Source organism: Macrobrachium rosenbergii, chromosome 26 (genome assembly GCF_040412425.1).
Source record: "Macrobrachium rosenbergii isolate ZJJX-2024 chromosome 26, ASM4041242v1, whole genome shotgun sequence".
Classification (NCBI taxonomy): Eukaryota; Metazoa; Arthropoda; class Malacostraca; order Decapoda; family Palaemonidae; genus Macrobrachium; species Macrobrachium rosenbergii.
The window spans coordinates 50,221,753-50,234,796 of NC_089766.1; the positions used below are offsets into that span (position 1 = coordinate 50,221,753).

A 13,044-nucleotide genomic window follows, 5' to 3' on the forward strand; every position below is an offset into this window, starting at 1 on the left:
GGGTGTCTACACGGATAGCAAAGTGTCCGCCTCTCTGATCAGTCAGCTGCGGATTTGAACCCACGCCACAGACCTCTACGAAGTCCGAAGCTGCTGCTGTAACCGACTGTGCCATTGAGGCTCCGAAGGTTAGAATATGACACTGGTACTCTAAAATGAATATAAGAACAAATGAAGAGATTTCTAGGATGAAGGTTAGAATATGACACTGGTACTCTAAAATGAATATAGGAACAAATGAAGAGATTGCTAGGATGAAGGTTAGAATATGACACTGATACGCTAAAATGAATAGAAGAACAAATGAACAGATTGGTGGGATGGTTAGAATATGACACTGGTACTCTAAAATGAATAGAAGAACAAATGAACAGATTTCTAGGATGAAGGTCAGAATATGATGCTAGTGCTCTAAAATGTATAGAAGAACAAATGAACAGATTGGTGGAATGAAGGTTAGAATATGACACTGGTACTCTTACTATGAATAGAAGAACATTTAAATGAACAGTTTGCTAGGATGAAGGTCAGAATATGACACTGGTACTCTAAAATGAATAGATGAACAAATGAACAGATTGCTAGGATGAAGGTCAGAATATGACAGTGGTACTCTAAAATGAATAGAAGAACAAATGAACAGATTGCTAGGATGAAGGTTAGAATATGACATGAGTACACTAAAATGTATAGAAGAACAAATGAACAGATTGCTAGGATGAAGGTCAGAATATGACACTTGTACTCTAAAATGAATAGAAGAACAAATGAACAGAATGCTAGGATGAAGGTCAGAATATGACACTTGTACTCTCAAATGAATAGAAGAACAAATGAACAGATTGCTAGGATGAAGGTTAGAATATGACTCTGGTACTCTACTATGAATAGAACAACAAATGTACAGTTTGCTAGGATGAAGGTCAGAATATGACACTGTACTCTAAAATGTATATAAGGAAAAATAAACAGAATGCTAGGATGAAGGTTAGACTATGACACTGGTGTTCTTAAAACTGATAGACGAACAAATGGACAGAGACAATATCAGAAAGGACATTAGCATTGCACAACAAATCAGGAAGCCTATATCCCATTGTAAATGAGCAAGAGCATCACAAGGGGTACAGAATTGAGCGGGGCGGTTTTTGTAAATAAAGGCTTTGTACTAATTCAAAATAACTGGCCTGGTGTTTACATGCTACAGGGATGATGGAGCTTGACAGAAAAATCAGGTACAAAACTTAGTTTATGGATATTTCCTGGAATAGCTAATGACATTTGGATGTTTTCTGGTCAAAGAAATGGCACGAGGTCTTACCGTTGATGTTTGGGACTAGTGATGAAGGACAACCTAGAATTTCACCAACGTCCGTCGAAGGGAAGAGAAGTCGTCGAATCAGGGCAGTGCCCTTGAGCGTGGTAACTTTGGAACATGTTTGTAACCTGTTAGAGCATTTTCTTTCTTTACAAAAAAAGGAGATAAAAGTAGTTCAGTTTGCGAGAATGGGCTCCGTGTCATCACAGTATCGGTCGATATAAAAATATTATATATCTTCAACGCCTTTTTTTATTTTAGTTCAGTGGAGACCAACACTGTCATGTCAGGGGACATTTGCCTCATTCTCGTGATTTTCCAATATTTTTTCCCTTATGCGAATGGGGAGGGATTACTAAGGGGAAATACCCCCGCTTCGAAGAGTAACAATTTATAAGCGCCTGAGGTCAGCGGAGGTATTACCCATATGTAATAATTATATATATATATATATATATATATATATATATATATATATATATATATATATATATATATATATATATATATATATATATATATATATTATCCTCTCCTATTCCTTGCCACTCTCTTTCAAACATACCTTGAGACTGATCATGATTAACCGGCGCTCAGATTGCAGTGGGCGTGCGGTGTGTGGGCGTATGGAGGTCACGGTGAGATTCAGCAGTTACATAACATTAAAACTGAAAATGCATTTGGGTGTATTTCAACATTTACAAAAAAAAAAAAAAAAAAACAAGGAAGCCGCCATCTCTGTTTCTCTCTGGGACACGCACGCACATACGCACACGACCCCCACTTCTGGAGCGCCCGAAGAATACCTTAACTCTAAACAAGAAGGTACATGAGGAACATTCACACATTAATGAATTTGTATATAGAGGAACTGGTTGGTCAACAGGGTCGAGCATCCTATCAGAATCAATAACAAAAATGGTCTTTATGTACACAAATAATGGGAGCAAAATTAACGAAGCGCTTGGCACAACCTTTGGATTCCTTGTCTGTTTGATTGTTCTTCCTTTTCTGTGACTTGAATTATGGTAGTGTTTCTGTATGAGTGTTATTTGTAGTCGCTTTCAATCCGTGCATGCATGCATGCACATTTCTACATATGTAAGACGTATGTTCATGTATGCATGCGTGCATCGTTGTCTTTTTTTTGGTCATACATTATCTAACATTTTATAAATAACAATCTATTACCATTATGATTGTCCTTCGATATTGTATTCTTACTACGTGATTTTTCGAGTGTTTTCCTCTCGTGCTTCTGCGCCCAAGCGCCCTGAACTAAAACATTTCTCTCTCATGAACAAGGCTACATTCACTGTTGACTAAAGAACACACCAAGTAATTGAGCTTCTTTTCAAAACTGGAAGAAGAAGAAGGAGAAAAGAGACTTTTCTAATCACTTCATTTCTGAATGAAACAAGGGACAAGGCTTTCTTCATCTTCTTGTAGTGGCAAGTGAATAATGTACTTTCGTACTGGCCAAATAATGAACGCTGTATCTGTGACAATTTTTTTTTTTAACTTCCATCACCATGTGGTTGGGCTGGGCTGTTCGGCAGCATCCCGTTTTCTACGAGAGGAATCGTCTGCTGCTGACGTGAACCTTAGAACCTTAGCCCACGTGATGGCATTCCAGAGGGAGAACCACGGGAAAACCAAGGCACACACACAAACATCAAATAAAAGGGAAATAAAAGTGATGGTAATAATACGCGTCAGTAAAGAGAAAAACAATGATTTTACTAATGACAAATAAAATAACAACAGCAGTAAAATTAATAAAAGCAATGAAAATGGCAATTTGAAGTAATGATAATAAGAAGAGGTTATTATCATTAGACTGGTTATTATTGTCATAATCATCTTTGCCAAATGAAAAATAGTGTGGTTTTACAAATAAAAATCATGTAACAAATTGTATGCTGGAACAAAAGACAAACCAAAATTTTACAATGAACAGAATGCACAAAAAATGGAAAGGGAAAAAAATTAATAAATAAAACTGAGTCATAATAAGGAATCAAATGTGGATGATGAAAATGCCCCTGACTGAGTGACCTGAATTAGATGAATGAACGAACTGGCACATTTACTGAGTTGCTGGGTCATTTACTCAGTGGCTCATTCATCGAGTGAATGAGCCCTGGACTAAGTGAATGATTCATCCTCTGAGTTACTGGGTCATTTACTCAATGGCTCACTCATAGAATGAATGAGTCCTGAAATAAGTGAATGATTCATACCTTGAGTAAATGAAACATTTGCTGCGTGAATGGCTCATTCATAGAATGAATGAGTCCTGAACTAAGCGAATGATTCATCTTCTAAGTGAATGAAACATTTCCTGCTTGAACGGCTCATTCTTCAAGTGATTGAGCCCTGAACAAAGTGACTGATTCATCCCCTGACCGAATGAAACATATCCTGCTTGAATGGCTCATTCATCGAGTGATTGAGTCCTGAGCTAAGTGGATCATTCATCTCTTGAAAATGATTCATTCACTGAGAGAATGGCTCGTCTGTTGAGTGAATGATCCACTTAAACTGAGAGAGCATTTCAATTACTGACCGAAATACCCATCTGAGGAATGAATGAGTCACTCGCTAAGGGGGTGATTCTTTCCTGAGTGGATGATTCATCTGTGAATTCCCTTTCTACTGAGAGAAACATGACTCTTGTACCGAATCAGTGACCTTAAAAAAATTCCAAGTGAAATAACCAGGACATTGAATAATGAATCAGGACGAATGATTCAGGATGAAGGGAGAGAGCGTTTAGCTCTGCATGCCCATGGCAGTGCCCTCTGAAATGCCAGAATAAAATTCGTGCCCAAGAATCTCATTCTTTTAGTTATTTTTTAAAAAAATTTTACAATTATAGAAATAGAGTCCTTGTTGTTGCATGTTGTTCAGTGACTCGGTGGCAGATTGCGAACGGTATAGGGAGGAGGGGCAGTGGTGCAACATATTCCATTTTACACACAAACACATGTATATATATATGTATACTGTATATGTGTCTGTGCAGAGGTATACATCCTTGTGTCTAAATGAAGAGATGAACATTGTCTGTATATATATAATTTTATGTATATATAATGTATGTGTATAATATATACATTAATGTATGTATACATGTGTATATAATATATTCATTTACATTATATATATTTATGTATATATATATACAGTATATGTATTTGTATATATATAAAACTGGATCTCTAAAAAGGATTTGAACAACAGAAATCTGTTTACACGCCCGACAGCCCTCCAGCGATCACAAATGAGGTAGATAAGTGAAAATGTAGGCTGTGTTGGTAAACACCAGGGCAGGGGAATATGAACCCGATGAATAACAGATGAGTCTGAACAATATACAAGAGCAAAGACCGAAGTGGACTCTCTAGATTAAGACCCTGTAGTAAACAGGAGGCGGGGGAGTCGAGACTCCCTCACTCTCCTGGAATGGATCGGTCCAAACTACATGCTTGAGTGACGTTGGCTCTTTGGCAGATTGCAAGAAGAGGAGGAGGAGGAGGAAGAAGAAGAACGAGAGGAGGAGGAGGAGGAAGCAGAGGGCTTCCAAGGTTTTTTGGTTCGAAAAGTCAATGAACGTTTTAAGATTAAATTTTTTTAAAATGCAAAATTTCTCTTTCACTTTGAATTTGACACTTGTTGTACGCTCGAAAATTGATTGGAAAATGAGCGTCATAGATAATTTGAAACATATTTCACCAAGAATTTCTTTTTTTTTTCTTTTTTTTTGGTCTTTTTCCCTCAAATCGTATTGGCAACACCTGATAGTTAACAGTATAGATTTTCCCTTGATTTGCAGAGCCAGCGTCACCAGCAAGCACGTCATTTGCCACCGAAGGATTTATATATATACAATAAAATCACGCTTACACCTAAACACAGTTTCCTTATCACCACTTAGAGACCTTATACAAAGAAATATTCGAATAATGAAGTAAACATATTTTTTTCACTACAACAATTTGCTCCAATTGTAATAATAATAATAATAATAATGATTATAATAATAGAATTTCTGTTTGCTAAGGAGGACAGATTAATCCCTGAATGTTTGACTGGAACAAGTTGCAGCGTCCAACATCAATATCATTTTGAACATTATGCGATCCCTCCACAAGGCCTGAATTGCTTTCTCTCGGAGCCTGTGAGTGAGTGCCTCTCTCGATCATCAAAAGGTCTTTCAACTTTTTTTTTCTTCATCCAGTTACTCATCTCAACGACACTCACACATACTGGAGGAGAAGTCGTTTTTTTTTTTTTTTTGAAGTGTCCTTTTTTTCCAAGTGTATTCAGTCGCGCCCTAGAGAGTGCCGCACTCGACCAGTTCCACACATTTGACACTATTCGTTTCAACTGTGATCGTCATATTTTGGGTTCAGCCAAAATTGATTCGTCACGATAATTAGCATTTCATATAAAAAAATTGGAAGTTACAGATTAATCTCACATAAAACTTTATCATTTTCAAAGTGAACACAGAATCTCAGTTCCTTTTCAAGTACTTTTCCGCACACAAAAAATGGCTGAAGGAAGAATATATTTTACACACTTGTAAACACACCGTAACCTCAGTGTAAATTTTCACTTGCACGGAGGAACGTGGAAAGGAGTATTGCACCCTCCTTCTCTCTTTGTAGTATTGATCGTCTTCGATGCCAATAGAACGATACTTCGAATATTTCCAATTGCAAATATGTGAAACCGGTCTCTCTCAACGAAGGGCGTGTCCGGAGGGCGCCGCCGTTTTTCTTGGCGACAGGGCTTGCACTCCCCTTCGCCCTCCTGAGTGCCCCATTATTGCACAGTCTGCCCTAGCGTGCCACCCCTCGGGATGTCGACAAAAGGAAACGAGTGGGCATCCAAGCATCCGAGGAACTGTTGGTTGAGAAAGGAAAGGAGTGGAAGTAACAAGGGAAGACTCTCTGCTACGAAGAAGGAAGAAGAGACTTGCATTGTGTTACGTCCACCGAATAGGAAGTCCCCGGCAAGATAAAGTCTTATATAATATTGCACATATCTCCTGAGACGGGTGACCGAAGGCGACCTATCCCAGGACGCAACAGAAACGAAAGAAGAGGAGTAATAATTTCGGGCAAAGAGCGATGACCATTGGAAAAGGTCGAGTGTTTGTGTTGTGAAAGAGATCGTGAATGAGTTGGTGAGGGGTGATAATGATGTGATCTAAGATGACAAAGAGAAGTGTTAACCGTGTGCGCGTGTAACAGAAATGTTGAAAAAGACAATTGAAAGACAACAGCGATCATAAATCATCCCTGAGTAACAACGAAGAAGTCAGGGGAGGTTGCACCCCCCACAGAAGGAAGGTTTGGCAGAGATCTGGAGGACCTCGCCGCCCTTCCTCCAGTGAGGCCAAGGGCAACCTCCCTCTGGGCCTTTCACAAGAACTGGAGTACCTCAGATCTATCGAGTTAACCCTTGAAAAAAAAAAATCTAAAATATGTCATGTCATGTTAACCCTGTATTCAAGAATACCAAGGAGTAAGCGAGGGTGCGAGTTCATGTCAACTGGAGTTCATGTCAAAGGCTAGGAACTATTCAATAACCAGGGCGGGGTGAGGTGAGGTACCCATTTTGCACTAGAAGGAGCCTTCCCTGCTGGAATGTCTTAAATCGTATCCTAAAATCTAAGAGTCGGTCAAAGACTAAATATCTTCAAAGTTTGAACACGGAAGTAACTTGTCCATGATATATATTCATGAGCTTATTCAATATCACATTGTTCATTTACCAAACTACTCTGACGTCACACTGTGACGTCGCCACACACACACACACACACTCATAGCAGTAGTCAGAGAAGGTATCACTCTGGGAAATATGTTCAGTGGCCTTGCCTGTGAACCTACAGCCTATGTATGAGAAACCAAGACCACTTATAAATGCATGATCAGCTTCACACGTATACACTTCTGTTGAATTATATATATATATATATATATATATATATATATATATATATATATATATATATATATATATATATATATATATATATATATATATAATGTTACACATTGTTTTTCCTCATGCAAACTAAGTTTATGTAAGTCTCGTAATCGTATATTCTTTACAACTGCATTAAAAATTAAAAACGGTAAATAGTTTTTCATTAACCCACTCACTCTCTTTTTGACACACACACACACACACACACACACACACACACACACACACACACACACACACACACACACACTCTCTCTCTCTCTTCATCAGACCAACAACTTCACGATTTCTCGCACCAAAAGAGTGACAGTTGGACAGCCCCTTCCTTCCAACGGCCTATTTTTGCTTGTCTGCGAGGACTTGGTTCCCCTGTTCTAGCAGAGGTGAATACAAGGTAGAGGATTAAGATGGAAATCAGTGAGGAGATGTGTTAATCTTGCGCCTTTCCATTCATCTGCCTTTCCCTACTGGTTCATTTGTGCGTTGGTGGAAGCAATTCGAATCTGTGGCCTGTTTCGACTGTTGATATGCGAACTTTATCTTAGAAGTTGATAACTTTAGCTGAATACTGGTAATCATTGTCTCCTCACTGTCGGTACCTCTGAAATTTATACGTGAAATTGCCACTTTTTAACTATACTGACAGGTAGTATCTTTTTCCAGTGCTTGGTAGCTCGGTTTGTTTTCAGATAGGAAACTAGAAACAGCATATTTTGAATGCACATGAAGCTCATGATTAAAATCATATATTCTGGACAGACAGGCATGAGCTTCATCTCATGGCGTCTGCTTTTTGGTCCTTGAAAATGTTCAGCAAAAGACACAACAAGCACAAGGCTAATATTCACCCTATAGGTCTCGTTTCGGGGATACCTGGGTGGAATCATTCCTATTCGAAGAAAACCTTCGTCGAGATTCGCACATTTTGATTAAAGCCTATTCCCCCTTTCCAAACTCCCCCATTCATCTTCCTCTGTCACTCTTCATACTCGTCCCACCCATTGTCCTCCCGACAGCATGCGTTCTGGCAAGGTCTAGAGAATATACCCTGGTATGCATCACTTCTCCATTCGTCCCGAACCCCTCCACGGCCCAGCGTCATCTTCTAAGGCTGGGGAAGGGAGAGGGAACGTCAGAAAGTGAGGAACATAGTCGCAGGACCTGAGTAAGCTAGAGTAAGATTACAGAAAGTTTTGCGAGGAGGTTGGGCGGAGCAGTCCGGTAATGACTTGGCCTGCTGGTATGGCTTTCCATTAGTGGCATCTCTCTCTCTCTCTCTCTCTCTCTCTCTCTCTCTCTCTCTCTCTCTCTCTCTCTCTCTCTCTCTCTCTCTCTCTCAGGCAAGCATTCTTTCTTTACTAATATTCATTCTTAACCTAAACTGGTGGTTTGGTGCATTCAGGGGTGTTTGGTACAGTAAGCTAGAACTTTCTTCGTTTGCCTTAAAATAGCATAACCTTGGAATGTTTGTACTGTCTTTCGGGAGGGTTAATGGTTGAGCCAGGATTATTTCGTAGTATGAAGTGATTTACCTAATGCACCTCCTGAACTAGAAAGCAACCTCGATTGATCGTTTCCTAGTTGAATCACACCACGCAATTTCACGCTCCTAAACAGTAGTCATACACATCTTCCTGAATAGGTTCCAACACTTAATTATAGAGAAGTTTATTCGTCTTACCTCAAATATGGCAAACATCTTTTTTCTTAAGGTAATAGTTTTAATTAACCTGAGCTCACTAGTTATTTTAAGAAAAAAGACTGCTTAAACGATTAATATCAGACTATATAAAATATCATCCATAACACAAACAACAAAATCTCTATTTTTTAAGCATTCTGTCTTTTAATGCCAGTGAACAGTAATATCTGATGACTGAAACAGATTCGACTTCCATACTCACAGTGATAATGCTAACTAAATCCCTTCGTTTCGTGTCATTGTACATTTCCCTGTGAACTGGAATGAGTAATAATAGCAACGACCTACGTTTGAATCACGGCACACAAGAATAGATACTACAGAACAAGTGTCCAGTTGCAGGCTGTAGATCACTAATTCAAATGAAATGTGGGGGACTCAATGCATGAAGTGGATGATCATGGGGAGAACAATTACTTGAGAAGAAAAGGAACTGTGTAGTAGTAGTAGTAGTAGTAGTAGTATAGTAGTAGCTATATAACTGTAAATAATACAACTATTCATCCAGTTTGAAAGAAAAAGTGTTCTTTTAAGGAGAGTTAGACTATACTACAACAAGGATGTGGATGGATCCCTGCCCATCACCAGCTGCCCAATATATAAATATTCTATTAACTCCAACAAGGGGCAACGGGTGGTGGACAAGGGTGACACACAGCACCTTGGCAGTGTCACATGGGTGCACTAATGAGGGCGAAGGGTACGTGCAGAGCTGAAGACCACTGAAATCTTTCTTTCATCTTTCAGAACTGTAAAAAGTCTCTTGATTTTTACTTCTTATTGTCGTGAGACGAAACAGAAAGCCTCAGCTATAAAAATAAGAGGTGGTTTCATGAACGTGAGGCTATTGCTTCCTCATCGTCGCTATGACGGGAAAACCTGATGTCATCACCACCTTCACTGGCAGCATCTTCTTCACGAGAGCCACCAAGGGAATCTCGAGAGTAATCCAGATCCCCAACAGGGTAATTGGTGATACTAGACCCTGCAGACATCCCAGAGTAATTGCGATCACGACCCCGAGATCCTGCCACGCTGAGATCTTCAGGCTCTGTCTGTTCAGGAAGAGTAGAATGTAAACCTCTGAGGAGATGGTTGGTGTCAACCAGTCGCTCATTGCTCATCAGACTGATCATCGGATGAGTAATCACTCGCCTAGGGTCACGACTCTTTCTTTCCCTGCGCTTTTCCAAAGGAAGAGTCTCTTCTTCTAACAGTGTTGCTGGAGGTTGCAGGTCTTCGTCAGCAAAGTCATCCTCTTCATCATCCTCTGGTCCCATGGAGTATGTATCACTCTCAGCAAATGTTGTCTCTCCAAACTGGATGGCATCAGAACGTTTATCGCCGTCAGGATCGTTGGGGCACTTGTGATGCATTAGATGATGGCGTCTTCGGTACCTCCCACAGCACCTTACACATTCGAAGGGTTTTTCTCCTTTATGGATGAGCATGTGCGCCTTTAGTTGGTTAGAATCTGAGAATCTGGAAGCACAAAGTTCACATGCATATGGGCGTTCCCCTGTATGGACCCTAAGGTGTCTCCTAAGATTGGCAACTTGTACAAAGTGCCTATCGCAGTGGGTACAGTGGTAAGGCTTTTCACCTGTGTGTAACCGCATGTGTGTCTTGAGATGATGGTCCCGAGTAAATCTCTTATGGCATTCTTTACACTCAAAAGGCTTTTCTCCTGTATGCGTCCTCTCGTGGTTTTGCAAAACATGCTTATAACCAAAACTTCTGTTACATATTTTGCAAGTAAACACTCGGTCAGGTCGGCCAGCTGCGGACTTTCTTGCAGGGGTAGCATTAGGAGTACTGGTATATGTATCATATCGACCATTACTACCAGGGGGTGATGAGCCAGCAGTGGGTGAAGGTGTTTCAGACCCTAGGCCTCCAGTAGTGGTCGCAGCAGCCAAAGTGGCACCAATAAGGTTAGGATGGTTAAGTGAAGGTGCCAGTGATGGAGACCCACTGGATGAAGAATATGAGCCTAATACAGAGCCTCCACGAAGGCTATTTTCATGGGCCGAGGAATCAGGTTTAACAGGGGAGTCGTGGTGTGGAAGGTATGCACTTGCTGAGGTAGTGGCTAGTTTTGACAGAGTTGCCAGTAATTCTCTCTGACGGACAGAGTCACTACCAGAAACACTGTTCATCAGATTTCTCTGTCGTGAAGAGTCTGTTGCTGCTAGTGTTGCATGCAAACTAGTCAAGTTCCCTGAAGTTGGTGGCAGGCCAGGAGGGAGACCTGAAGGTGGCTGACCTGCTAGGAACTGGTGACCTGATCTTGCAGCTGCAAGTGAAGCCATAAATGTGGCTGGGTTAAGATTAGGCCTTATTAAGGACGGGTAGAGTAAGCCAGCTGCTGCGGCTGCTTGCTGCTGTGAAGAGAGGGCAGCTAATTGAAGTGGATGGAATCCGTGAAATCCAGGCAGCGATCTCCCACCACTTCCTGCCAAGTGGTGATGGGAGCTCGCTAAATGTCGTGTAGACCCAAGGTGTGCTCCTAGACCAAGGCCTAGGTCTGACGCGGCGGTCTTGTGAGATAGGCCACCGCTGGCAGGGTCTTTCTCACTGTCGCCACTGTCCTTCATAACTGGGCACGTGTCTGTGGCTGGCCCCACTCCTCCTACCAGCCCTGGAAAGAAAAAAAAATCTAGTTAGTATTTTGAGCTAAATTTAAGAAACCAGTTACAATGTTCATCATCATTTTACATCAAAGAATAATTAAAGTGACTTGTTCTGAGTTTTTTAAAGCCAGAGGCTATCAAATAAATACAAATAACTGTTCGCATTCCTGAAGTAACGATTGATAAAATCTCTTGATGAACTGTATTTTGTCCCTAAGGTATATATACAACTTTCTGTACAGGAAACAAGCAAATTAAGAAGGAAGAGATTGCCACTGCTTGTGATACTACTACTGCTTATACTGGAGATACATTTTACAATACTATAAATTGGTCTGATAAGTCTCGGCTTTCACCAAAATGTACATAACTGGAACACAATAATGCCCTGTTGTTATAATTTCAAGTCAGTGGCCCCTCTTGTGGGCTTGTTCCACATGAAGAGGGTTCATCTTCTGAATATTATCATTGTCATAATAAATATTAATAATAAAATGAGACAGAGAGTGTCAGAAGTCTGTCAGAAGTCTGTAGCTGATAATGATAACAGGACACCAAAAAAGTAATGAAGTTGTGCGTACAAATCATTACGAAAGGAACTGTATTTAAGAAAGCCCGCAGGCTTGCAAGTTCAACAACTCGAGGAGGCAGCCGGGAGCGTTTCAGGGGTCAAACCATATGTCACAGGGCCATTTCGGGAGTGACGTTTTGGGGGCAAAGAACGATGAGATGGACCAAGGAAAAAAAAAAAAGATATTTGGATTGTTGTTAGAAGGATTGTTGAGGATGGAGGATTTGGGCCTGCCTTCATTTGTTTAATTTTTAAAAAATTAAACTGCAAAAGTACTCATTTTAAAGCCCGCTGTAAGTTTTCTGTATAATTGTGTAATTTTACAAAAACACGCAAACATATATACATATATATATATATATAATATATATGTAATAATGTATATGTATATAATATATGAATATATATATGTATGCATATATAATAAGTTGTATATTATATATAATATATATATATATATATATATATATATATATATATATATATATATATATATATATATATATATATATATATATATATATGTTTATATATAGGATATATATATATATATATATATATATATATATATATATATATATATATATATATATATATATATATATATATATATATATATATATATATATATATTATATATATATGTGTGTGTGTGTGTGTGAGAGAGAGAGAATATAAATGATTAATAGTCACTTTCACCAAACAAATGAGCTCTTAACTTCTCAATATGCGAGTTTTGAATCCATTTGGGAAGTAATTTTGACATGGCGTTTTCTTTCCGTGGTGAGATTCGAACTCTGCACATTAGTGAGAG

At 39.4% G+C, this 13,044-nt stretch overlaps 1 protein-coding gene across 3 annotated transcripts in view; it reads right to left on the minus strand.

Moving 5' to 3' along the window:
- Positions 1 to 3,685: 3,685 nt before the first annotated feature.
- LOC136853193 (protein krueppel-like) overlaps positions 3,686 to 13,044 on the minus strand; it is a 177,014-nt gene continuing 167,655 nt past the window's right edge. For all 3 annotated transcript variants that reach the window (XM_067128552.1, XM_067128553.1, XM_067128551.1), the window contains exon 2: positions 3,686 to 11,667. In XM_067128552.1, coding sequence (XP_066984653.1) covers positions 9,857 to 11,667 — 1,811 coding nt within the window. In that variant the 3' untranslated portion in view covers positions 3,686 to 9,856. The remainder of the gene's footprint in view (positions 11,668 to 13,044) is intronic.